General features: G+C 35.9%; 1 protein-coding gene across 2 annotated transcripts in view; it reads left to right on the top strand.

Moving 5' to 3' along the window:
- LOC121395536 (kin of IRRE-like protein 3) overlaps positions 1–26,225 on the top strand; it is a 729,825-nt gene that overhangs the window by 430,231 nt on the left and 273,369 nt on the right. For both annotated transcript variants that reach the window (XM_041569178.1, XM_041569177.1), the window contains exons 3-4: positions 12,293–12,439; positions 13,405–13,554. In XM_041569178.1, coding sequence (XP_041425112.1) covers positions 12,293–12,439; positions 13,405–13,554 — 297 coding nt within the window. The remainder of the gene's footprint in view (positions 1–12,292; positions 12,440–13,404; positions 13,555–26,225) is intronic.

Below are 26,225 nucleotides of genomic sequence, written 5' to 3'. Positions count from 1 at the left end.
AACTTCATAATTCATGGTAAATCACTGACATTTAGCCCATCCTGACTGATGGCAATGGCTTATATTTCCAGAGCTGCAGAGAGTTAAAGGATATATTCAGCTCAATTTTGAAAAGGTGCCAAGTGCTGTAGGTGGCACTAATGGCTTAAGCCCATTGATCCACACAGTGGTGCCTTTATCACTGAGTGATGTTGGCTCCTTCCCACTTTCACCCCTCCCGTTCCCCTTACCTCTCCAATCTATTGCTAGCTACTGAAATGTATGACTGAGTGAAATGCTGCAAAAGTAATCCATTGCCTTCAATCAATTTGTGATTGAAATGTGACATTTGGACGTACATTTCTGGGAAAAAGAAATCCATGCCAGTCTTAAAAAGAAAAAAGCTCCAGCTTTTGACAGAAAAGAGAAATCAAGCTCAAGAGGTGTTTTTGTGTATTTTAACCTTTTAACATTCACCATCTGCTACTGAAGATGCAATATAGTCCAACTGTATAGGCCTAACATACAGGAATTACATTTTTCTATGCACTTCCAAGCAAGAACTTAAGAGGCTAGACTTGCACTACCATTCCATGAAAAGGCAAGTTTTTCCAAAAAAAACCTCTAACACTTGTGCTGTTGCTTACAAGAATAATTGGTAATTATTGGACTGTAATTACTCTGTAACAATACATTCTCCAAATCTAACTGCACGTGTCAAAATCCTAAGTGTGTTACTTACAGAGAAAGTGTATTGCTGCACTGTGAGTCTTGCATCAATAAGCTATACTATGAGTGGCTTTATAAATCAATATGAAACATTAGGGAATTCTTTGGTATTGCAAAACGATGTATCAATTTTCAGGCCTATTGGCAGTGTTCTTGAGTAGTGAGAGTCAATAAAACAGTTTGGTCTCAGATTTCAAAGTCTCACCTGGCATTGGCTGGATATAATTACAAGTTTCCAATGTATAACAGAAAAGTTAATGTGTAAAAAATGAGACTATATCACATTAAGGCTGTCTAGGTACCTAGATAATGCAAATTTGGAGCTGTGATGTACAATACCTGGCAATTTATTCAATAGATTTTTAATTACAGAACAAGTCGTTAAAGCCTCTGTGTAAGTGTTACAATATTTGGCATAATGGAGCAAAAATCTTCTGAAAATTATTCTGGGATAACAGGCCAGTTTGCCTTTATAAAAAAAGAGATGTGAAAGTAATATGCATATTCATTACTTTCAGCCTGTCAATAATCAAAATGCTAATGTGTCATTGGGCAGGTATGACTCACTGTGCCTTAATTGCACACGTCCATCCTCTGGCAGCACAACACAAGAGCAATAGAGGCTTTTATAGCTCACAGATTGGGCCCAAATTGTTAGGTTCTGGCTCAGCAAATCCTTGTACTACAGATCTCAGTCCCCATGGAGCTATGTGCCATTCCCTCAATAAAGAACTATTAGAAGGGAGTATATTGAAAATTAGCAGGCAATCTATAAACTGTAGCAGGTGTCCACAGATTGTTACAAGGTAAGAAAAACAGAGAAAGCAAATAGCAGCACCAAAGTTGTTAATCATAGCCCCAAACTGATTCATCCTCTAGCAGTATCAAGTCTATGGTTTTACCAGTAATCCTGATAATGTATAACCCACCTTGATTCCATGATCTTTTTTAGGCATCGTTATTTAGAAATACCTCAACTCCTCTAAAAATTATGAACATGAAGTCAGATGAAAATGGTAGTGGTATGGACAGGCCCGGACTGGCAAACTGTGGGTTCTGGCAAATGCCAGTGGGGCTGCTTTAAGGTGCCATAGAAAGTCAGTTTTAGTGGGCTGCTGGGGGCTGTTTGTGCCTCTGTGTATTTGGAATGTCAGGGCCTATTTTGAATCCCAGTCCAGAACTGGAGTTTTTCGGATAATTGATCTTTCTGTAATTTGAATCTTCATACCTTAAAGGAGAAGGAAAGCTACGGAGGCATTTTATTGCCAATAGATTAGCTGCAATAGTGCAAGCTAGAATGCTTTATTTATTCTGTAGAATGTTTTACCATACCTGAGTAAAAAGCTCTAGAAAATCTCTGTTTGTTTAGGATAGGAGCTGCAGTATTAACATGGTGTGACATCACTTCCTGTCTGAGTCGATCCCTGCTCTGGGCTCAGATTACAGTAGAGAAGGGAGGGGCGGGGAAGAGGAGCAAACTGAGCATGCTCTTGCCCAGGGCAATGAGGTTTAAGCTGAAGGCAGGAAGTCTGAATGAGGTTTAAGATTAAGGCAGGAAGTCTGATACAGAAGCCCATGCATTGTTTCTTTTGACAGGGGACTCAGAGCAGCACTACTTTGGGGGTTTACAGGAATATTTAGATGGACCTTTCTGATAAGGCTTACTTAGTTTTAACCTTTCCTTCTCCTTTAAGTGTACTAGAAAATCATATAAAAATTTAATAAATCCAATAGGCTAGTTTTGCATCCAATAAGGATTACTTATATCTTAGTTTAGATCAAATATAAGGTAATGTTTTATTATTACAGGGAAAAAGGAATACAATTTAAAAAATGTTGGATTATTTTAATAAAATCGAGACTATGGGAGACAGCCTTTCTGTAATTCAGATTTTTCTGGATAATGGATGCCGCTATCATAATCGGATACAACAGAAGATTATATATATATATACACACACATGAAAACTTTTATTGATTCATCACTGTGCATCCAACATTTATGCCCACATTGGGGCCTTTATCAACGATACATACAGTCATTTGAAAAAGTTTTGGAACCCCCTCTCAGCCTGCATAATAATTTACTCCACTTTCAACAAAAAAGATAACAGTGTACTGGGTACCCTTGTAATTTTGTTAATTTGAATTCATGTAACTGCTCAATACTGATTACTGGCAACACCAAATTGATTGAATTAGCTCATTAAGTCGAACTTCATAGGAAGGTGTGTCCAATCATGAGAAAAGGTATTTAAGGTGGCCAATTGCAAGTCGTGCTTCTGTTTGACTCTCCTCTGAACAGTGACAGCATGGGATCCTCAAAGCAACTCAATGTTTAAACTGTCAGTTTCAACTGTAAGGAATGTAATCAGGAAATGGAAGGCCACAGGCACAGTTGCTGTAAAACCCAGGTCTGGCCGGCCAAGAAAAATACAGGAGTGGCATATGCGGAGGATTGTGAGAATGGTTACAGACAACCCCAAGATCACTTCCAAAGACCTCCAAGAACATCTTGCTGCAGATGGTGTATGTGCCATCAAATTTAACTGAACTGGAGAGATTTTGTATGGACGAATTTTCAAAAATACCGCCAATCAAAGAATATAGAAGGCATCTAGAGGCTGTTACATTTGTAAAAAGGGTTAACTAAGTATTGATGTAATATCTGTGTTGGGTTGCCCAAATGTATGCACCTTTCTAATTTTGTTATGATGCATATTGCATATTTTCTGTTAATCCAATAAACTTTATGTCACTGCTAAATTACTACTGTTTCCATAAGGCATGTTATATATTAAAAGGAAGTTGCTACTTTGAAAGCTCAGCCAATGATAAAAACAACGAGAGAGAGAGAGAGAGAGAGATGGATAGCTGTGCTTTTGAAGGACCTCCTGGAGAGGTGAGCAACTGAACAGTATTTTTTTAACAGCAAATCAGTTCTAAATTTAAACTTTGAATAGTATCTTGGAACTTTGTGTTTTGCCTTTGAATCTCAGTGATTCTAATGCAAATCCAGTTAAATCAATTGTTAAATTGATTTGGATGTCACAGTTCTCAATGATTCATGTAAAACTGAAATGTAATCAAATTGATTTGCTCAACTCCAGTGGTAATTACTCTATATATCTTGCACTTTTTTTTGAATTAGGAATCCTGGTTGATGTGGAATCTGTGCCAAGGCTGATAGCATTACAATAAGTCCCACCGAGAATCTATATACTTTTTTAATAAACAACATAAATATACTTTAGCAGATGGCGACATTCTGCACCAAAATAAAAAATGCACACAAGAGAATGGATATATAAAAACACTACATTTGAGCACACAGAAAATTGACCATCTAGATACCCTGTATAGCCATTATAGAATACACATAATTTATAATTTCTGACTTCATAATATGTTCATATGTTGGAAGCTCTTGTCCCTTTTTTCCACTCGAGCGAGCTGGCAAGTTTCAGCTCTGTATTTAGCAAGCGTCGTTTGAACAGTTTTGGAGTCTTTTGGCTGCCTACTCCTGAAAGACTTAAGGGAACTCTAAAGCACAGAGATGTCAGAAAGCTCGTTACCCACCTGTCTTGCTATCTGGCAGCCATGCACAGCACTGCAGGAATCTCTGCCTCTAAACATCTTAACCATCTCTGTTAGCATCATTCACTTAGAGCAGCATGTAGTGTATATTTAGGAGACACATGCAACTATTTAATGTTGTTAACATTACAAAACAATTCATAAACTAGAAAAAAATTTATGTTGTGTTCATTAAAGTGAGTTTAGTCACTTTTCTTCCTGTGCTTATAGAAACCAAAAGTTTGTGTAATTTTATAAAAACTTTTACTTTTGTAGCATCTCAGTCTGCAGAGTACAATGCTAGCATAAGCACATTAGTAATGTACAGTCACATTAAACATAAAATAAACTTATCATGAGACAGGTGTGGGCCTTTGCATATAGTGGAGGAAGGGTATTCAGAACTATAACCCTCCGGTTAATCAAATAAATTGGTTGCCAGTGGTTAATCAAAAATGAACAGTAACTATTTAAAAAGTGTAACACAATCTACAGTAGAATAATCATAAGCAATAATTCAATTCAAAAGAGTTACTCACATACACAGATGTCCTACCCATCTGGGGTCATAATGAACAGTGGATAAAGTGAAGTCAGAAGTGTCATATCCTCAGTATTCAGGAACTCCAAGTGCAACAGCACCGACACGTAAGTCCACACTTGATCCCTACACTGGGGTGGTACACTCAGTACTCTAATTCAGGCCCAGACTGGCAATCTGTGGGTTCTGGCAAATGCCAGAGGGGCTGCTGTACTGCTCCATAGAAAGTTACCATATAGTGGGCTGGTAGGAGGCTGTTTGGGCTGGTAGGAGGCTGTTTGGGCCTCTGTGTACTTGGAATGACAGGGCCTATTTTGACTCCCAGTCCAGGCCTGCTCTAATTCTTCTCATTCTCATCGGTGGAGCTCAGGCTGCTCTTTAGTTAACCTGCACCTATCTCTCACTCGTGGAGTGTGTATTCTCTTGCTAGTTTCATCTACTCAGCCTACCTCCACCTGGGCCCAATCCTGTACCCATTTTATAGGAAGGAGGAAAAAAAAAAGAGGCAGAGAACATATTGGCTCCCCTTTTTTTTAGAACAGAACACTGACATCTCCTGGCGAGTTAATGAACTGCCAAGAGAATATGTTAACCCAGGATAAGGACATTTTTTCCCATCTATAACTTAAAAAACTGCCAAGTCAATTACAAGTAGTAATGTAATAACTTTTAAACAAACAATATTGCATTGCAAAATACCTGCATTTGCTTTAGCTTTGTGAATTGTATTCCCATTAGGGGGAAAAATTATAATAAATAGGAACGAAAATTGGCATTTCACAATTTAATATTCTCCATTAGGCAGTTATCACTTTGTAAATATGTTAAAACCACTTATTGGCATATTCTTTTCACTTTTTCAGTAAGAAATGTTATTACATACACTGCACACTGGTGCAAACAATAAAAGTTACAATCTTTCTTTTAATGACATATGGAGTTACTAGATACATTCTGGGTTCTCGAAACTAATATTATATTGGAGCTTAGGGAATAGTGTTCAAAAACAATTATCCTATTCAAATTTATGGTGATAAAGTTGGGGGTAAGTTGAAAGGTTTGTGCCAGCTCTAGTAATCCATAGCAATCAATTTGCTGGTTTGCTGGTGATCAATCAATGTTACTTTTTGATTGGTAGCTAATAGGGGCATAAGTACAGAGACAGCAGACTGCCATCACAGGGGGGGGGGTCCAATAAGTCCCTAAACAATGAGCAATTTCAATATAGAATAGGCCTACTAACCAATGTTTATGGGTCATAAATTGAATTTGTTGTGTGGTCCAGTAACATCTAATTATACCACTGGTAGATGATACAGGGACATCAGATACATTGGTCTTGACATAAGGATTCTGGATGTGCTGATCTTACTGCAGGAATGTCAGATGTAGCAATATTAACAGGTCACTTTTTTCTCACAAAACCAGACCATATGGCAAAATTCTAGCAGCCCTTGTTGGAAAAATGTTGCTACAAAACTGTACAAAGAGAAAAAGATCACTCATCTCTACTAAAAAACACTTGAAGAAACCTATACAAAAATACAATTTTACTACTCTTTTTATCTCACAGATGCCTTTCATTGATCACAATCAAAACTAAATCGCTACATTCTTTCAAACAAATCTTTTTAAAAGTGAGTTTTGGCTTTCTGCCACTTTAGGAAGAGGAAGAGAGGAATCCCAATAAGGAATTGATTTGCTTGGCATGAGCTTTTTTATGTCTCTGTTTCATTACATTCCTTGTGCTTATTGTCAGTTTCCACTTAAAATAGTCTGAGGTTAGACCAGGAAATAAAATCTGCTTGCTGTTTACTGTGTAATATGTCTAAGAGAATAAAAGTGATGGGCAGGATGTCTGGCCATCATCCTTTTTATCATAAAACATTGTAAACCAAAGTCAATGTCTTTTAAGAAGACTTGGCACTAGCCAGTAATATACATATAAACATATATCTGGAAAGCCAAGAATATAATACAGAAATATACTGTAATAAAAATGCATCTTATTTATTACTTCAACACAAATGTAGTAAAGCAAATATTGATATAACAATTTACATGCGCACAACCAAGATGCTTCGTAAACACAAGTAGAAAAGAGAACACTAGATCCCTTATACGGAAACCTACCCCATATTACATAGAGTTTATTTTAAGCAAATAATTCTAATTTTTAATAAACATTTTCTTTTAATCTGTCATAATAAAATATTACCTTGCACTTCAGGGTAACTAGGCTGCATGAATCCATGTTGGTAACAAAACAATCCAATTGGTTTTTTTTTAATGTTTAAATGATTTTTTTGTAGACTTAAAATATGGATAAAATGACAGAACAATACTGTAACTTATCCACCATAACCCTAGGTCCCAAACCATCTCAGATAAAAGATCCTACATCTGTATTAACTATTTTATCTGTACAGGAAGTTATAAGAAAACATCTTTGTTATAAATTAATGTATTTCCCTTTTTTCTTAGAAAATTAACCCCCTAGGATCAGCATGATGATATACATCAAAATAAGAAATGCTCCATATAGCTCCAAAACATTGGTTGCATTATAACAACTGTTTCAACTGTATCCAAGGGGATTTCTGTGCTTAGGAAGAGTGTAAGGATAAATCACTTTCAGAGAACCAGATAAAATTACACATACCTAACCTTGATCCCTAGTTAAGTGGAATAAATCCTCACATATTGAGTGTGGGTTACATATGATGAGTGAACCAAATGTATGCAGAGCATCAGGTCAGGGCTAATGTAAATGGTCCTTGCCTTTTATCTGTATTGTTCACTAGGCAGAATAGCAAAATAACTATTAGTAGCTAATTTATGATTTGATGTTGTGAGACCTGCACATATTTTGTTGCTGGTTGCAGTCACTAGATTTACTGAAATAAAAATAATATTCAATAATAGAGTATTGCCTTGCTCCACATACCAAATAAAGCACTGCTAAATGTCAAGCAAATGCATTCTTCTTCCAAGAGAACAAGGTGTTAACAATCTATTCTATCAAAAACCCCAGCAACCATATCATCTAATTAGCATCATCTCACTGATCTAAATATCAATCAAATACAGTGAATGCAATTCATCTAGGCCAATAACTATTATGATGGGAATACAAGTCAATTATCAACATTAGTCAAATTTGCACCTGGGCATTTTTCTCTTGTACCTGGATCATAGAATACTATCACATTAATATGACATTTTCATAGTACTACTAACTGTGCAATATTAGTTCATGTAAAATGGGCATGAAACTGGCTGCCAGCTTGTGCTATAGTTGAATCTATTACTTCTGAACTGGTCATTGTTACCAAGTACTCATCTTTAAGAGCAGTAAGGCAAGAAAAGTTGTTGTACAACATCATTATCAATACCAATTACTGTACAGAGTACATCATCCTAGTGCACACACCATCTCTAAGCTCATTAATATACAACCCAGTCCTGCTAACCAGAAGTACATGTTCTGCAAAATTTTAGTGACCTTAAACATGCTGTGCAACAGATGCCATTATAATATAATTAGCACAGTGATTAATTATGTCTATAAAAATCTACATGTGCTGTTTATGTTCAACAAAATGAAATTATTGTAACGTTTAGGGCATAAATGAATCAACTACATATTTTTGTAGATAATTACTTTTTTTCTTCACACATATACTGTGAATTAAAGTGTGAACCATATATAGAGCTAGACAATGATAATGCATTGTTGAATGTGATTAGAAAGCCATTTCTCTTGGGTCTGCCTTATTAATACATAGCTTGAAATAAGTGCATTAATACCATGACATCTAATGGTCAAGCAGATAATAACTCTTGTGCATTTTCTACATGGCTGTCCCAGTTCAGTGTCGATTTGGAGATATGACTAGTAATGGTTTTGTATATAAAAAGCTGAGCTTTTCTAGTATTTCCTCCAATGTAATACAGAGAGATCAGGGAGACAGTGTGTGCTCTACTATACTTTAGCAACGTCATTACACTACCCTTATAATAAAGGAATTGAATGTGTGTGGGGCTGCAATCTGTTATACAGATAATAGCCAGCACAATGGGCTTTAAAGCACAATGTAATAATCATGAAGATATTCAAGCGTGACCTCTTCAAGATCATGAAAGCTGTATTTTTCTTTAGAGGTAACACACATCAAAGAGTTTCAGCATACATAGGGAATGTATCTGTTAATTTGCCTCAGCATAAACCTGATTCTAACAGATATAGGCATAACACCCTTAATTCCTGTGCCTCGTGTTTGCTTTTTATGCATGTTATAACTTGTTAAAAATGCATTGCTGTTTCTGAAAGATTCTTATTTAATCCAGAAATAGCTAGAAAACCACTAGTTGCAGATCAATCAAGAACATAATAAAAGTTACAACGTTCACAATAGGTCTAACAAACCATAGCAGCCAGTTAGGAAGTAGAATTCACTTGTCATCTGGTGCAACCTTTGTAACTTGTATGCATTCCCCAAACACCAACCACCAAGGATGCCTGTAATTTTATTTACATTAAAGACATACTGTACAAATGTTCTATGCAGAAGTGCAAGGAGCACCATTTGACGCAAGTACGTTTAATACATGAGATTTTTTACGCAACTGACTTTGGCCAACTTGTGCAACTGTGCCCATGGATGTCCCTTTATTTGCAGAATTATTGAACCAACTTGCAGGGTTGACTGTAGAGCTGCACACATCAGCTTAGATTAAATATTCCATTTAATAAAAAAAAAACATGTACACTACTTTGAATATTTACAACATTATTTTCTTTCTGGTTTTGTTACATTTGGGTTGCTTTAGCTTTTCATTTTTTTTAAAGGTTAAATTATCATTGTTTAATTCAGATCAAAATTCCAGAAGAGCACTAATTACCCGCTAACCCGCTTTAGTGGTGTAACAATAAAGGTGTTATATTAAGAGACAACAGAAATGCAAACAACTGCATTGCTTTTATTTCAATTCTTTGTATAGGTACAAGGCTAGATGCTTGCATGTCAATACTGTATAATGCACTGCTAATAATCCACCCCTCCTAAGAGGGGGCTTGCTGTGAAAAATGAGGCATCAAAACACAAATTTTTGCTGTTTCGTGAATTTTCTCTCATCACTGCTCCCATGTTGAAAAGCCCTTATACCCTCTTTTCTCACACTTGTTTGCCCCATTTAGCTTTCATTTTTTTCATATCATCTTCCCTCCCTTTCTGCAGTTTTCTACCTTCCCCTTTTTAGCTTCTGAATTTTGGTAACCCACTTTCTCTTAACCTCTTCCCCCTGTTGTGTAACACTCACTCCCTGCTTTCTCAGTTCTCTCCCTTTTAACTGGCCTTTCACTATCTTATTACAACTTGAGTCATTTTCTTCTTCTTCTGTCCCTTTTGTGAGACTCACTCCTCACTGATCTTTTTCCTTTATCATTTACACTTATAATTTTCTCTTATGCTGTTCATTAGTGGCATATTTACCAATTATCCTATTCTATTACTCCCCTTTGTGGCATTCTATTATCCCCATGCCCAATTTTCTTCTTGTCATGCTTGTTTCTTTTTTGTGCCCTTTTTAACTTCCATTTCCCCTTTTACATTTCTTAATTCAATTGTCTTTGTTCTGTTGTCCTCCATCACAGAGCCATCCAGTTGTTCCATGTTCCCCTCTTTTTGGTTATTCCATACTCATTGCACATTTTCTCCTTCTTTCATCTGATACAACATAAAACATAAAACACTACACCTTCTTAATTTCCTAGCACTTCACCACACTCTGTACCTTTGTTTATTGTCTTTATTAAAAAATGTTTTGTTCCTGATAACATTTGCACATACTGAAACTGTGTGCTTTACATATGTAAATGTATAATATAGTCATTTCTACTGGGCAGATGGCATAAAGCAAAGATGCCAAGAATGGGCTCTGCAGACTACTGCACTTGAGTTCTGAGGTCAGTTGGTTCAACAAATATAGATCAGCAGATGTTTTGGCTAATGGAATATAAAGATCAACAGATTTTTGGCATTTTGTTTTGGATTCCATCCCATGATAAAAGTCTGTTTTTATAGCGGTAGCAGTGGTAACAATCCTTGGGTATAATGTTTACATGAGGATATGTGTGCTTTCCCTGATTGTTTTTGTGGAGATATTAGGAATGGCTAATAACCAAATAGAGGAGTCTGAAAAATCTAGGATATGATACCAGATCATAACAATTTATACTGTATGTATAATATTCAATTCTCTTTTTTAACTGTAAATATAAATTTTAGTTACTTCTTACTAACTCTTACTTGAGTTATCTCTAGACTCAGACTCTTTCTTTACAATTATTAAAAACAGTCTATCAGACATGACACTCTCCAAAAAGGAGCCAATTAAATATCATGTATGTTTTTGGAATGCAGGAGAAAACCATGCTGAACCCTACTGTAGGATACACACTACAACAATATATAGTTTAATGAATGAAAAATGTAATGTATTTGAATTATTTTTGCCATAAGGCAAGAAATTAAAAAGTAATACTTTAAGAACAGATTGATAATTCATTTTCTCTTTTTTGCCATTGCTTATTCAAGGATTGCAATTTAAAAAATGTAGATTATTTTTCAGTTAAGTCAAGGAGCTAAAGTTGTATCCCAAGCTATTGTAATTATGCTTTCATACAGAACCAAATTTCATTGAGTGCAAATGTTGAGTTGTTATTGCTTTTTTACAGTTTTTTTTATCCATTTTATGTAAATGTTCAAATGCAATGGATTTTCACGGGCATCCGTAGCAAACTAATCATGCTGTGAGCTAAACACATCTTTTGGTAGTTTCTTTTATCAACTAAATATTACCAAGTTGGTTGTATAATATAATAGCAGGGGACCCTCTCCTATGAAATTGTATTCCTCCAAAAATGTACATAACTATATGTATAGTTGACATAGCTGACATCTGAGAAAAATCTATTTTAATGCTGAATTGGCTGGTGCTGTCAAATACTATATTGTTATTCTTGAGCAAAGCCTGCCACCGTTAAATGCTATATTGTCAGTTGTAAGCAAAACATGAAAAAGAAATGTAATAATATATCTAAAATAAATGAAATCAATTTGCTTCCATTAGATGGCAATGGTCAGATGTCGATGTTCAATAAGACATTGAGAAGTGCCATTTTGTTTGATAAAAATGCACCGCAATTTTTACCCAAACAGACCAACAATTATTTTAAAATATTATAATTTGTTCACACATCTCAATGACAGTTAAAATTGGCTCTTTTCTCATATGGTCACTCTATTTACAGTGGTACTATAGAAGGCTTATTAGGATGCAGTTTTAAAATAAGCTTTTTAGGTTATTGGATGTTTGCAGCAATGGTAAAATGGTAAAATGCTTGAATTTATGGTGTCCTTGGTTGAAAGTATTAAGACTTACTGAATATTTCTTAATTTCTAGGCCAATCATCTTTCACTCAGCAGCCACAGGACCAAGTGGTGGTAGCTGGACAACCAGTCAGTCTCCTCTGTGCCATTCCAGGGTACCATGGGCTTTTACTCTGGATAAAGGATGGACTTGCCATAGGAGTAGGACGGGATCTTTCAGGTGAGCTTCACACCTTAATTTGTGATGATTTGATTGATTAATTATCCAGCTGAACTAAGTTTAAACGTATGAAACGTCCACAATATCAAAGGGATGATGAAATTTCAGAAATATCAATTTGAAAAATTTTCATTACTAAATATGTGCTTTAATATTTCACATAGAATTCAGTATGATACATAGACAATCAAGTGCTTAATTTTTACTTATATGTCTCAAACAGGAGAAACATATAGTCCAAAATGCACTTGACAAAGCTTGGAGGCACTCTTGTAGGAAGTATTGATGTGCCTGCTCCATTTAGGAAAATAATCTAGAAATGGATGAATTGGCACAGTGGTTACTATTAAAGATGTGTTCACTTGGTAGTACAGTATTTTGATAGCAGTAATCAAAATACATATCTGAAAACAACACTGTAATAAATCAATAAACACTAAATTATGAAATAAAATTTCTATTGGAAGGCCTATCCCAACAACCTACCAAAGATTACTTTTCTCCTTTGCAATTGATCCTTTCAGATGTGAACACTCTCCTTGCAGCTGTGGTCTCTTGCACAAGCTAATCTTTGTTTTAAATATACTAGAATTACTTCCTCTACCCCTATGCGCTCATAAACACAGGCTACAAAGCCTACTGCCCACAATAGAGGCTGCTTGTGCCTGCCAGCACTGCATTCTAAACCCTATTTATCCAGGGGGAGATGCAGAGGACAACCAGAACCCGAATGCAAGTGCTCTTTGAATGAGCAGTAAGGGACGAGCTTCTGCATTTTAAACCCTTTAACTTAAGTATTTGCAAAAATCTGGAATGACAATTAACTAGAATGATATCTACTGTATAATATTAGAATTGTGATGCAAGCTAAATCTTTGAGTAAAATCTAATATTTTATATATTAGATGTATTTAATAACTCTAATTTCTGGTTCAATGGCTTGTCCTTCACTCTTTTTCTGTTAGGTTATCCCCGCTATTCAGTTGGTGGTGATCATTTGTCTGGAGAACATCATTTAATGATTCAACGAGCAGAGCTCCAGGATGATGCCATGTATGAATGTCAGGCAATCCAGGCAGCTATCAGATCCCGTCCAGCAAGGCTTACTGTACTAGGTAAGAATTTTTCTTATCAGACTTACTGAAATGTGGTTGTCTTTTAAAGAAAATTTGTGATGGTTATCAAAACGGAAACAGTTTCATACTAAATTTCCTGATAAATGCTATATGTGGCTGATTACCAAGCGGGAACTAGAAATGAAGAAATTCAATGTACATTGCTAGGGCCTCTGGCATCACTTTCAAGAAGTTTATTTGACACACTTCTTATTGTGCCTTATTGTGGTAGTGAATAAACATTACTATTTTGTCTTATAATCCCCATAATCACTAAATAAAAGCAAATTAATGCAGACATATAGATTCAAAAACAGAAATTCAATGGTTGTACCTTGTTTCAGATAGAACAATTTCAAGTCTTATTATTTAAATTAAAGTAAACTGTTGTGCAAGTCAAATGCCTTTTGTCTAACCATATAAGCACAAAACCACAAGGCCTCCAGTCTCCAAAGTCAGTGCTGTCCAACTTCTGTGGTTAAGACCATGTCAAAATTAATGTTGGTAGCACATCAAAAAAACCAAATGATTGGTGCTTACTGCAGGGATATCACTCATATAAAAAGTGTATGTCATATTAAGACATACCCTTAAATCCATATGCCTTCTTGTCCCCTGTGGATAACACAGCCCCCACCCCCCCACCCCAACCCCAGCACATCATCAAACACCTTAGGAGCCCCTAACAACAATTTCCAATTGAACAACCCCCCAGATCAAACCCTACCAAGCTCACGTCCTACAGGTAGCGTAGGTAAGGCAGTGTAGGGGACACGGATGGAGCATATGGCAGACAGTGAATGGCACGTGTAGGGAGCATAGGGCAGGCAGAGTAGGTCAGGCAGTGTAGACCACTCATAGGGAGCATAAGATAGGCAGAGTATGACACACAAGGAACATAGTGCAGGCAGAGTATGACACACACAAGGAGCATAGGGAAGGCAGAATAGAGCAGGAGTCAGGGAAACCTATGAGGACCACTCATACTATTCATACTGTTCTACATACAGTGACAAAATACTGGTGCCCCTCCAGCAGTTTGTATGAGGAGGAGTAAACAAGTGAAAAGTGCATGTGGGCACTTTCAGTCGGGGTCTGAGGTAGGAAAATTGCATGGCTTTATGGAAATGAACAATAGAGGTGTTACAGATGTGAACAATGCAGGGGGACTACAGGTGTGAACAATTCAAGTGATTACAATCTGAATTTGAGGAGTAAACAATATAGGGACCAGTTATACAAGGTAAGCAATCACAGCAGGCAGACTTTCATGTGGGTGGGCCACACAAGAGTGATCGCAGGCCGCCAGTTGGACAGCACTGTTCTAAGTCATGCCCCCTTATGTCCCTGCCAGTCATTTGCTTTAGAAAAGGTGGCAACCTTAATCCCAATCATAATCTATTGGCATTTAATTAGAACTCTTAATAGACCATCTGATTCCTTTCTGTTACGATATGCATATACTAGAATTCTATGATAATGATTATAGTTGTGAATTGGAGTTTCAATGTTTGTGAAATTATGCCTAATGTGCTTCATTGACTTCAAGGACTTGAAAATAGCACATGCAAATACATTTAATTGGCAGATGTACGTAACAAGCTATCTGGTTCCTTTCTGTGATGATATACTATCAATCCATGACAATGATTAAAGTGGTAAACTGTTAGACCAGTCAATAGTTCTACTGTTAATCCATTCTCTCCAATTCTCCGGCAATTACCTTGGACTTAGAGACATAAATTTCGACTGACGTTGACCTTGAGTATAATATAGTTACTACTGCCCCTTTTTGGCTGAACTTGAGCCTTTTTTACAAACATATGTTAACATACCTTAACAAAGTTATTTTTGTGATATTTTGGAGTATATTTGGTAATTGTGACTTCTTGTTCATTTATTGAAGTGAACAAAACTATCCTAGTTGTAGGCTTCTAGTAAGAATGGGGACCAAAAAAAGTTGATTACATGAGTCCAAAAATAAAGTAGCATGATGACATAAGGCAACACAATGACGTGCAGTTTAGTGATTATTTAAGACATTTAACACTAGTAGACATTGCTCCAAGTGTTTTGAAATTAAAAAAATATATAAAATAGGATTTTAAAATATTTTTCCTTAATGATGAAGGACATTTGACAGTCACTAAAGAACTACATTATAGTAGTTATTAGTTATAATTATAAGTTCAGATTAGAACATAAAATAGATGTTTATGATGCTCCAAAATAGTATGCTAATTGCTCAACCAAAGGTGTGTATTACATGCATCCATCATTAGCTAAATTGGTACATTAAAGCAAATGTGACCTTTAATCCCCCAATCTTCCAAAAACAGATGAGCTAATCAGAGTTGAGAAAATTGATTGAGATGAAATCATTGGGTGATTTTTGAGGCAGTTCAGCTCATTAGCTGTTTGTATAAGCAGTGGTGTTAATTAAACAGAGCTTGAAGTAATTCAAACATGATGGATAACTGAGCAAAATGCTAGGTAAACATTTTTGGTTGCAGCACTTGGGGCTTGAGCATGTCTGCACACATCAAAGCTGCCTGAGTAAGAGGGTGGTAAACATGAGAGATGAGCCAGGCAGAGAGAAAAGTACTTTTTTTTCCAAAGCCTTTAACTCCACTGTGTTTTCAGCAAGAGATGTGAAGCTAGCCTATGGCATTGGTAAAATGCTCTGCCACACACTTGGGACAAATTGATATGTATCTGTCTACATCACAGGAGGCATGGCTCGCACTGGCACCCTCTAATTAGTCCAGAGGTTTCAAACTGTAATGGAAACAGGTTGCTTAAAGCAACCGACAGTGAAAATAGCTAAGCTTGTTCCCTTGAGGTAAAATAATGAAGTGCAGAAGAAGATATGACAGAACAGCACGTAGTTAAAGATTTGATTTGGATTTTATTGCATTGATTTAAACGAGACTTTAGAAAATGTTCACTGACTGCAGCTAATATCTAAATTCACTTAAGCTCTCAGTCTAACAAAGTCAAATGTATAAATGACTGTGTGTATGACTGCATACTTTAATTTTCTTTTAACCTGCAAAAACAACTTTTACATGTTCTGTAATTTAATAATGCAGTATAAATCAGCACATTTTAATCTATTATTTTATATATATATATATATATATATATATATATATATATATATATATATATATATATATATATATATATATATATATATATATATATTTCACGAAAAAGACCAGCAACACAGATATTTTGTGCAAATTTCAATATTCATGCAAATTTGAATACACTTCTAACTTTGATGCATAAGATATCTCTGTGTTGCTGGTAAGAGTGTTATTTACTAAAATCCGTTTTTTCTGTTTATTTAAATAAAAAAATTCCAAACTAGAATCCACGATTTTACCTTATTTATTAACAAAAAAAAAACCTAGATTTAATCAGTTTGGGTAAAAACCCAATAAAATAGAGCGAAAACCAAATCCTACAATTTTTTTTAAGTCTTTTTCAGAATTGGTCAATTTTTCCAGGCTTTATCCTGAAAAGCCCAAATATTTTGAATTTTTTCCCGAAAACCCAAAAATCGTCAGATTTCCGGGCTAATTCCACATTTTGAAAAATGTACCCCCTATTGATCTTGGGGCATTACATGACCATATAAAAGCACAAGAGCCAAAGGCCAAGTGCTTTTATACAGGTTATGGAACTCCGAGGTAACATTCTACAACAGGGGGTACATTGCATTATTGGACAAGTGGATTTAGAGGAAGTCAGATGTAAAAATGTCATCGATATCTGAAAATAGTTTTCATACAGTTTCCTGGGCAACATAGATCAGTCTCTTTTAAAGTCGCTCTTATGTTTTTTTCTTAATTGCTGTTAAACTATATTTCTCTGTTTAGAAAGCTGCATCTTTCTTGGTTGAAATAGGACGGACATTGCAGGTAGTTGTAGTTATCTGAGTTTAACTGGGGAGAGCATCAAAATATCGAGAGGGCTGGATCTAATCATTTGTAGATCCCTTGCAGTTATGATTTTTTCAAGGATGTTGGTTAGCCAATGGAGCATCTATTACCCAATGAGATATTTATATTATAAACTATGGGTGTGGTTACAAATACAGAGATGAATATAACAAACTGTGAATAGTGTAAAGAAAAAAAAATTTGTGAAAAAGCTTATAGCACCCCTTTATGTGTTCCATTAGCAATGCCCAATTTTCAAAACATTTCTGTTTCTTGTACTTTTATTTATTGTTATAATTAAATACTCAAGGGCTCATTTTTGTCTGCAAGTGCAGTGAGCAAAGTGCAATTTAGAGTACAGTTGCCATGTTTTTTCCCCACAATGCAGCATTTATTCCCAAAATTCTAGCAGCATTGTAAGCACAAAGGGGTGTTGAATCTGTTGCAACTGCCGGTAGCTCCAGGGTTCTCCTGCATCAAAAGATGCAGCAGCAGCTGATTCAGAATAGAAGGTGAAAGGACTGAGCAGCACAGAGCACGTGTCATGGAATCTGAATTACCAGAGATTACTTGGGGTAAAAAAAGATAATGTTTATTTGACATGTGCTCCGTGGATTCTGAACTTACAAAAAGTCAGAACCCCAAACAAAGGAATCACAGAGTTTTTATAAACTTGGGAAGGTATAATTTAGGAACTTACAGGTGTAAAAGGGCGTTTCTCTTCACAGCACAAAAAAACATATAACTGCTCATATACTGTAACCAGATGGTTTTTCCTCAAGATTAAGGTACTAATAAACAAGACTAGCTTGAGAACAGAATTCATCCAAGTGAGGGGGGCTCCTGGGGGAATCATCCCAGTGCACTTGCAGTCGGAAATGAGCCCTACAGTGTGCTGAGTCATTAGAATACAATTTATTAGTGCAAAACTGCAACACTAAAACATTTTATGCAAACATAATAATAAATTGGATGTGCCCATTTTTTAAGTTGCCACTAGTGATGAGCGAACTTTCAGCATTTTGATTAGCTGAAAGTTTTGCAAACCCATGAAATTTCACCAGAATGCATTTAAGGTCTCCAATGCCATTGGTTGATGGAAGGCAAGGCATGGATAATGATCTTGTCTGCTTTTTTCTGGTACAGACCACGTCATCTTTCTGGCAAAAAGGGCTGCTTGATTTGAGAACATTTTAGCCGCTGGCAAAACCACTAATTTCCCCACAAATGTGTATCAGGCATAAAAGTTCACTCATCCCTAGTTACCACCATTTCATACATTTTATCATACACGTATCAAGTACATAGAATGTCTAGGTTATTCTTTTTTTATATTTGTATACAAATATATTTGATATGTATTCTTTTCTCTGAACATGACTTGCTTAGCTGCTCAGCCAGTCAGTGAGGATGCTGGGAATGTACTGTATTTCAGAACAGCAAATCAATATGTTACAGTGAGGCAACTGCATTGGTTTAACAAGGGCAAAGCAGGGATATGTGCAGTGGAGTTCTATGAAGTGGCAGGAATCTCATATGGTTTTGATTCAGGCTGAAGGATAAAATCATGCACAGTTGTATAAAAAAAAACACCTGGGACTGACTACTTTCAAGAGCAAAGACTACACACACAATGATCAATCAATTCAAACCACATGAATGAGGCCTTCGTAGAGTATCAGATCTCCTCTGGAACAAGAGATCCGCTGGGATGGCAGAGTTTATTAGGATCAGCACTGCTAGGGTGAACACTGATTGAATTCCTAATGGCCAGGCTTTGAAAAAGAGAGAGTACAGACTGAAACCACATTGCTCAATCAGCCATGCGAGGGTTACAACTGGGGATATCATAGCATCAGAGCAGAAAGTGGTGCTCAAAGCAAAAGTATGAGACAGAAGAATTAACACCCTATCAGTTCTAAATCCACAATAAAAGCACATCTTATTTTCTATCTGGGAGGTCTTGTCTAATCCAGGCAAGGCCAGCTGAATGCTTTTAACCTCTTTATCAAGAGAAAGGCACATGCATGCTTAGTTCCTGAAAACATATACAACGCTCATTCTTTCTCTCTCTCCACTATTGCTTTTAGTTGGTTTTTCCAACAACAACAAATACTAAAATCTCCATGAAAGTTTGAATGGAAAAAATTAAATGTGGTGCCAGGATTGTGTCATGTAATTGTGCCTTTTATAGATTTAAGCCTTTTAGTGCTACTGAACTGCTCACATTATGTAAACAGTTATCTGTATGTAGACATGACATGTTAAAGGCATGAAAAAAGTCAAGACATTGACTATAATTCTTTCACTGAAATATTCTGTATGTTAATGCTAAACAATAACAAGCTCTTTTATTTAATTAAAAAACTTTATTGAGGGCCGATTATTTCATATTATCTGCAAATAGTGTTTACTTTCTGTACAGGCTATGGAAAAACCTAGATTGCTGTCCATACTATAGACAGTTACACCTGCCCAGTATTTTCAGTGCTACTAAGCCTCCACCCTCCTGACTTATAATCAACCTTGTGGACATGCTGCCAAACAGATAATACAATTTCTAAAGGAAAAATAAGTCCCAAAAAGAGCTTCCAGTAACCATTTCCAGTAATAGTGAAGGAAGTATGAAAGACACCTGATTTGACATACTTTGTAGGGAGATAAGTACCTTGAATACCATCTTCAAGACCAGAAAAAGTTTACATCCTGTGTTGGGATCACCACTGCTGCAAGAGACATAATAAGTGGCACTGTCTAACTATTCCATTTGCCTCATTCAATCTGCTCCAGGCTGTTGTTGTTGCATGTGTAGTACAGGGTTTATAGGCACTTTCATGTATGACCTGTATATATATGTAAAAGGTGTAGTTCATGGTCTCTACTGCACAATTATGCTTCACTATGACCCTTTGTCTTAACTCTATGGGAAGATTTATAACATCCGATGCACAGCATCCCTTTGGGTTTTTTTTCAAGCAGTGAAAAAAAGTGCACCCTGCATTTTGCACTTATTCTGTATTAACACAGGCTATTACATTCCATTGGATGTGTTTAAAGCAGAAATTACAATTTCCCCTTCTGCTTACAGGAACAACAAAGATGACCTAAAGTAACAAGAATGCTTTCCAAACAAAGCTTTTAACTCAATTGCCATAACATAGAATGCATCACTTTTTGCTTGTTTGGGGTTTAATGCAATGCATTAGCTAATACAATATTTCAACTCCCAGTACTGTACTTTCTGTATGTTTTCTATAATGAGATTTCCATTAAACACTTACTGTATCTGTGCTGTATATAACCTTCAGCTGAGTGCTGAGGGTCTTCTCAGGATGGTATTAAAAGAAACCAGTACTTTCAAATGCACTTTGTATTAATAACAGCAAACTTTTTCATGTGCTACCACCAGTACCTTCCATGTGCAGTCCAAAACTCAAAAAAATCAATCTCTATCATCTTTTAGACAGGTTTCACAAATATCAATCAACTAGATACATATTTAGTTTCCATACATAGCATACCATTTGTTTTTAACCTAGGAACTCTTACTTTAAATAAAGTACAAATCCCACACAATCAAAAATAACTTCTCAGCACCCAACAACCAATGTTCTTTATAGGAAACATTTATGCTCTTTTCCTTTTTAGAAGACAAGCAAAATTGCTTTACTTACATACCCATTAAGTTACTATTTTCACCGGGGTAAGTCCTCTGAACTGAGCTGCCAAGTTTAATTTAGCCGGCAATCTTGTGTTTTGCCAAGCACTGTACTGTAGAAATTCATCCAAACCATGTCTCTCAGATTAAGATGGTAGCTTAGACTGGAGAGAAAAACTAATGTCCTTTGGGCCTGCACTCCACATCACTGAATGACAGATTATACACATGATCTACAGAAGTGATAAGGAACCTTTTGAACATTGTGTGCTAAAAATTAATCTTACCTTGCGGCAGTGTCTTGAAAAGTTTTGTTAACCCTGTTTTTTTCATTTTAAATCTCACTCCATGGATAACAGAACAGAACAACAGAATTTCTTTCACTTTCCAAAAAAAAAAAAAAAACAGCAAATCTTACAGACCCTGTTCTCATAAGGTTTCTTTAATACAAATTGTGTTTTTTTTCTGACTGCAGTGAGGAAGGGAAATTGTCCTTTTGTTTTTTAATCTTTCTGTCTATAGGGTGGATGTGCACAGTGAACCTCAAAGGATGCTTTTCACCATATGACATCATTTCAATTAATCTTCTATTTGAGCAACATAGAATTTACTTGAAACAACTTTTAGCAAATGTTCTTTGCTCCATTGTTTCATAACCCACAATGTTGCATTCATTCCTAGAAGGCTATCTGAGATTATAGGCAATGAAGAAGGTGAAAAGAGAGGAGAGAATGTGAGAGTTGTGATTAGTGATTACTTTAGACTAGATGCAGTGAAGAAAATATATGACAGCCAAGCTCTTTAAAGATTTTAAGGGGTACAGATAAAAAAACAATATGATTTTCATATTTGATTTGAAAATTGCAATTATTATGCAGCATATGTTCTGAACACATGCCTCCCTTACATGCTATTCATCAATATTTTTTTAGGATCCATAAGTGTAATCTATTCACCTGTGTAACTGCTTTGCTAGGCAAATTATAATGTACAGACAATGCATCTGTCACAGTATTACTCATTCTACCACTTGTGTCGAAATACGTTTGCCATCTCAGAAGTGCCATGGATTTCTCAATATATTTACAGAATAGTTGACCACAATATAGCTTACACCCTAAGCCAAATTCTTTAAATGTGAAAGGTTTCCCACACAGTAGAGAGGAGGTTTATGGCAAAAACATTTTTCTGTTGGCCTACATAAGGAATTCAAAATTTTTATTTATACTTCAAACTATGTAACATTTTCTTTCTAGTATAGCAAGACTGATAGGTCTACCCTGCCAAACTTAATTATTAAAACTGCGAAATTATATGATTCAATTCTGAAATAGATGTCTTTCATAATTTGAATTTGAATATTTGATCAGTGACCATTCAATCAGAATAAATGGCAAGCAGTTCATATATCTCTACCATTTACTACTAGAACGATTAGACAAGGTCTACAAACGGGAAAGAAAAGCAGAGATTCTTATATTGGCATCTTGATGATCTTCAATTAAAATATTCATTACATTTACATGGAGACATTCTATGGGATTCTTGGCAAATACATGGTTGCAAACACATTGCAGACAATTAACAACAAAATTTAAATATGCAATGAAAATAGGTAACTGTCCTAACTATTTGTTGTAGCCCCATCGTTTTGGGAAATTTCTTTTCACAAGAGAAATTCTGGCTTTAACCAGAATCTGAGTGGGAAATGGTTGTGCACTTTCCCACTCTTTCACTGTGTGCAATCCAAGTGGAGCACCATAGAATACTTACTCCCATATGCAATAAAAGGCACTAAGTATGGCCATGAGCAGTAACCCAAAGCAACCAATAGGATGTTTGCTTTTAAACAGGTGACCAGTAAATTCAACCTGCTGATTGGTTGCTATGGGTTACTGCTCCTGGGCAAACTTAGCACCTTTTATTACATTAAACCCATAGAGGTACAAAGAATGCCTTGTACATAAGTCTGGGGCATTGGTTAATCAATGTTTAATTTTTTTTTTTACTATCATTAAACTATTCTACTCGTGAATTCAAATTAGGGTTTCCAAAACTGGAATGTTCAATATTTATTAAGTAGAAAAAAAATTAAAAACAATTGTAAAACACGTAAGACATTTAAATCTTATGAGTTCATGTATAAGTCAATGGTAACCTAAGGCAAAATTGAAGCAATTTTTTTCAATTTGAGTTGCCAATATTTTTTAAATTGATGAGATTTAAGATTGATGAGACCCACTGAAATTGATGAAGAATACAAATTCAATGCATTTTAGTTATTTTTCACAGTCTTATTTGATCATTGTAAAACACCTCTAATTTACAAATTTGAATTTTGATAAATATGCCTCCGTTTAAAGGTAGACATTAGGTACAGAGCTTCCTTGCATCTAAAAGTACTTTTCCCATGAGACAAGGAATCCATGTAGAAGATTGCATGATTATGACCTTAAATATGTACTTATTTATGCACCCTACTTGGAGAATATTTAAATAGGTACTTCTTTTTTTTAATATACTTGCTTTTTATGTAATTTTTATTGGTGTTAACATTTTACATGAAAGTGTGTATAGGAAATGGATTTGCATTATGGTGTTTGAGCTAAAAATGGCTGAACCTTGTGCTGATTCTACCTAACTTCTTTTCCTACTGCAAACAATGCAAACCTGCTGCTTGTCATTAGTGTAGTGCAAATTGCAGATCCCTGGAATCAGCCAGTTAGAGGAGATGAAATCTCTCAATGACATCATAAGTAAGCTAGTTAATGCTGGAAAAAAAAAATCTGTCTCACAGCAGTCAGACAATAAAATCTTCAAGTACAGTCATATCAATCAGTGGAAAACATTCACACGTTCTGATATTGAATGTAAATCCCTCTCAGGGGGTAGTGCAGCCTGTCTTGTTTCCCAGCAATAGGGATCCCATGTGGTATCTTGCTCCTTGGCACTTTCCCTGCTCCTGAGCTCCTTTGTCCCTGTCTGACAACTTGATTACAGCAAGGGTGCTAACACTGCCTACTCTCCTTGTTGGAGGTAGAAAGTTGCTTACTAAATACACTGCCTTTAACTTCTGCTCCTAGAGCAACTATTACAGAAACTTCTACCACTAGATGTTCCCTAATCAGGGACTATCACCTGCTCAGACTTAGTCCTGTACCCACCTTCCCTGCAAGGTGGGATCCAGGAAGACATAGCCCTGAGCATGTTTGCTCTTCCTTTTATACTTTTAAACACTGCCACCTACTGGGCAAGCAATGAACCAGATCAGATTACAGATAACATTCAGGAAATGGGTCTTACAACCAGGGCTCACTAAGGACCACTTCAGGTGTCCGAAATACAGGGGAAACTGCCCAAGGAGATGCCTAACATGCAGGGTCTATACATATATATTAACTGTAAGAATAAATAATAAAAAATAATAGAGAAAGCTATAAACAGACAGATTTATTAAACTTCTACTATAGTTTTGAAGATATAATAGCAACCATTTCAATTTAAGTTCTTTCCTTAGGTGCATGAATGAGTGTGGAAAGCAAGTGCAATTCTTTAATTATGCAACAAATCCCGTAAGGCTGTTGCTTACACCCATGTGCTCCTGTCTGGATCTTTCTGTGCTTGACTGACAGCTTTGTTGGAGGAAATACAGGTGTGTAGACAGCTTGAGGAATACTGCATTTGCAAAAGGTATATTCCCTACTGCCACATAAAGGCACCATATGTAATTAAGCATTTGACATTTTTCCCATGGTGTTTTAAGGGACAAATATGCTAGGAAGTAATATAAAGTAGGATGGAGTTAATGTGATCAGCATTTATTTTGTCAGTCATTAGATATGTTTTAGGAGAAAATGTGAATGAAGAGACAAAGCTGAGCTCAAATATATAGATATCTTTGGGTCAGAATTCAGCATTCAACACAGGTTATAAAAACAAAATCATCGAATTCAAAACAAACCTCATAGTGTCCGGTGGTATAACAATGTAGAAAGTAGTCAATAGTGGAGTTATATAATAAAAGGCACTAAGTTTGCCCTGGAGTAGAAACCCATAGCAACCAATCAGTAGGTAGAATTTACTGGTCATCTGTTTAAAAGCACCTTATTGGTTGCTTTGGGTTGCTGCTACTGGGCATACGTAGAGCCTTTTATTACATATGGGGGCCAGGAGTCAGGAGACATTCAGTGGGCCCAAATTAAGAAGCAGTTTCATCATGTAATTTTCTGAAAGTTTTAAAATTCCTTGCTGTGTAGCCCAAGCTTTTTAAAGCTTTTAAGGAGTACAGATAAAATAACAATATGAGTTTCATATTTAATTTGAAAATTACATTTATTATGCAGCATGTTATGTTCGGAAAATAAGCCCCCTGTAATTGCTAGTATTAATCAATATTTTTTTAGGATACATAGGTGTAAACTATTCACCTCTGTAACTGCTTTGCCAGGCAAATTATCATGTACAGACAATGCATCAGTCACAGTATTACACATTCCACCCCTGGTGTCGAAATAGTGTACTTTTGCCATTTCAGAAGTGGGTTCCTCAATAGATTTACAGAACAGTTGACTACAATTTTAATACTGCTGGTACAGGTATAGGATCCCTTATCCAGAAACCCGATATCCAGAAAGCTCCGAATTACTGAATGGCTGTCTCCCATAGACTCCATTTTAACCAAATAATCCAAATTTTTCAAAATGATTTCCTTTTTCTCTGTAATAATAAAACAGTAGCTTGTACTTGATCCCAACTAAGATATAATTAATCCTTATTGGAAGCAAAACCAGCCTATTGGGTTTATTTATGTTTAAATGAATTTCTAGTAGACTTAAGGTACAAAGACCCAAATTACGTAAAGACCCGTTATCTGGAAAAACCCCTGTCCCGAGCATTTTGGATAACAGGTCCCATACCTACATGCATAAGGGGGTAGCGCTGGTCATATGACATATTATATTGTATTTCAGTAATATTTTTATTAACTAATTGCAAAATTCTTCAAATGTGAAAGGGTTCCCACACAGTAGAGAGGGGTTTATGGCTGAAACATTTTTCTGCTG

This window comes from Xenopus laevis, chromosome 7L, assembly GCF_017654675.1.
Source record: "Xenopus laevis strain J_2021 chromosome 7L, Xenopus_laevis_v10.1, whole genome shotgun sequence".
NCBI classification, from domain to species: Eukaryota; Metazoa; Chordata; class Amphibia; order Anura; family Pipidae; genus Xenopus; species Xenopus laevis.
The sequence above is the reverse complement of the archived record's forward strand: the minus strand, read 5'-3'. Positions and strand labels throughout refer to the sequence as shown.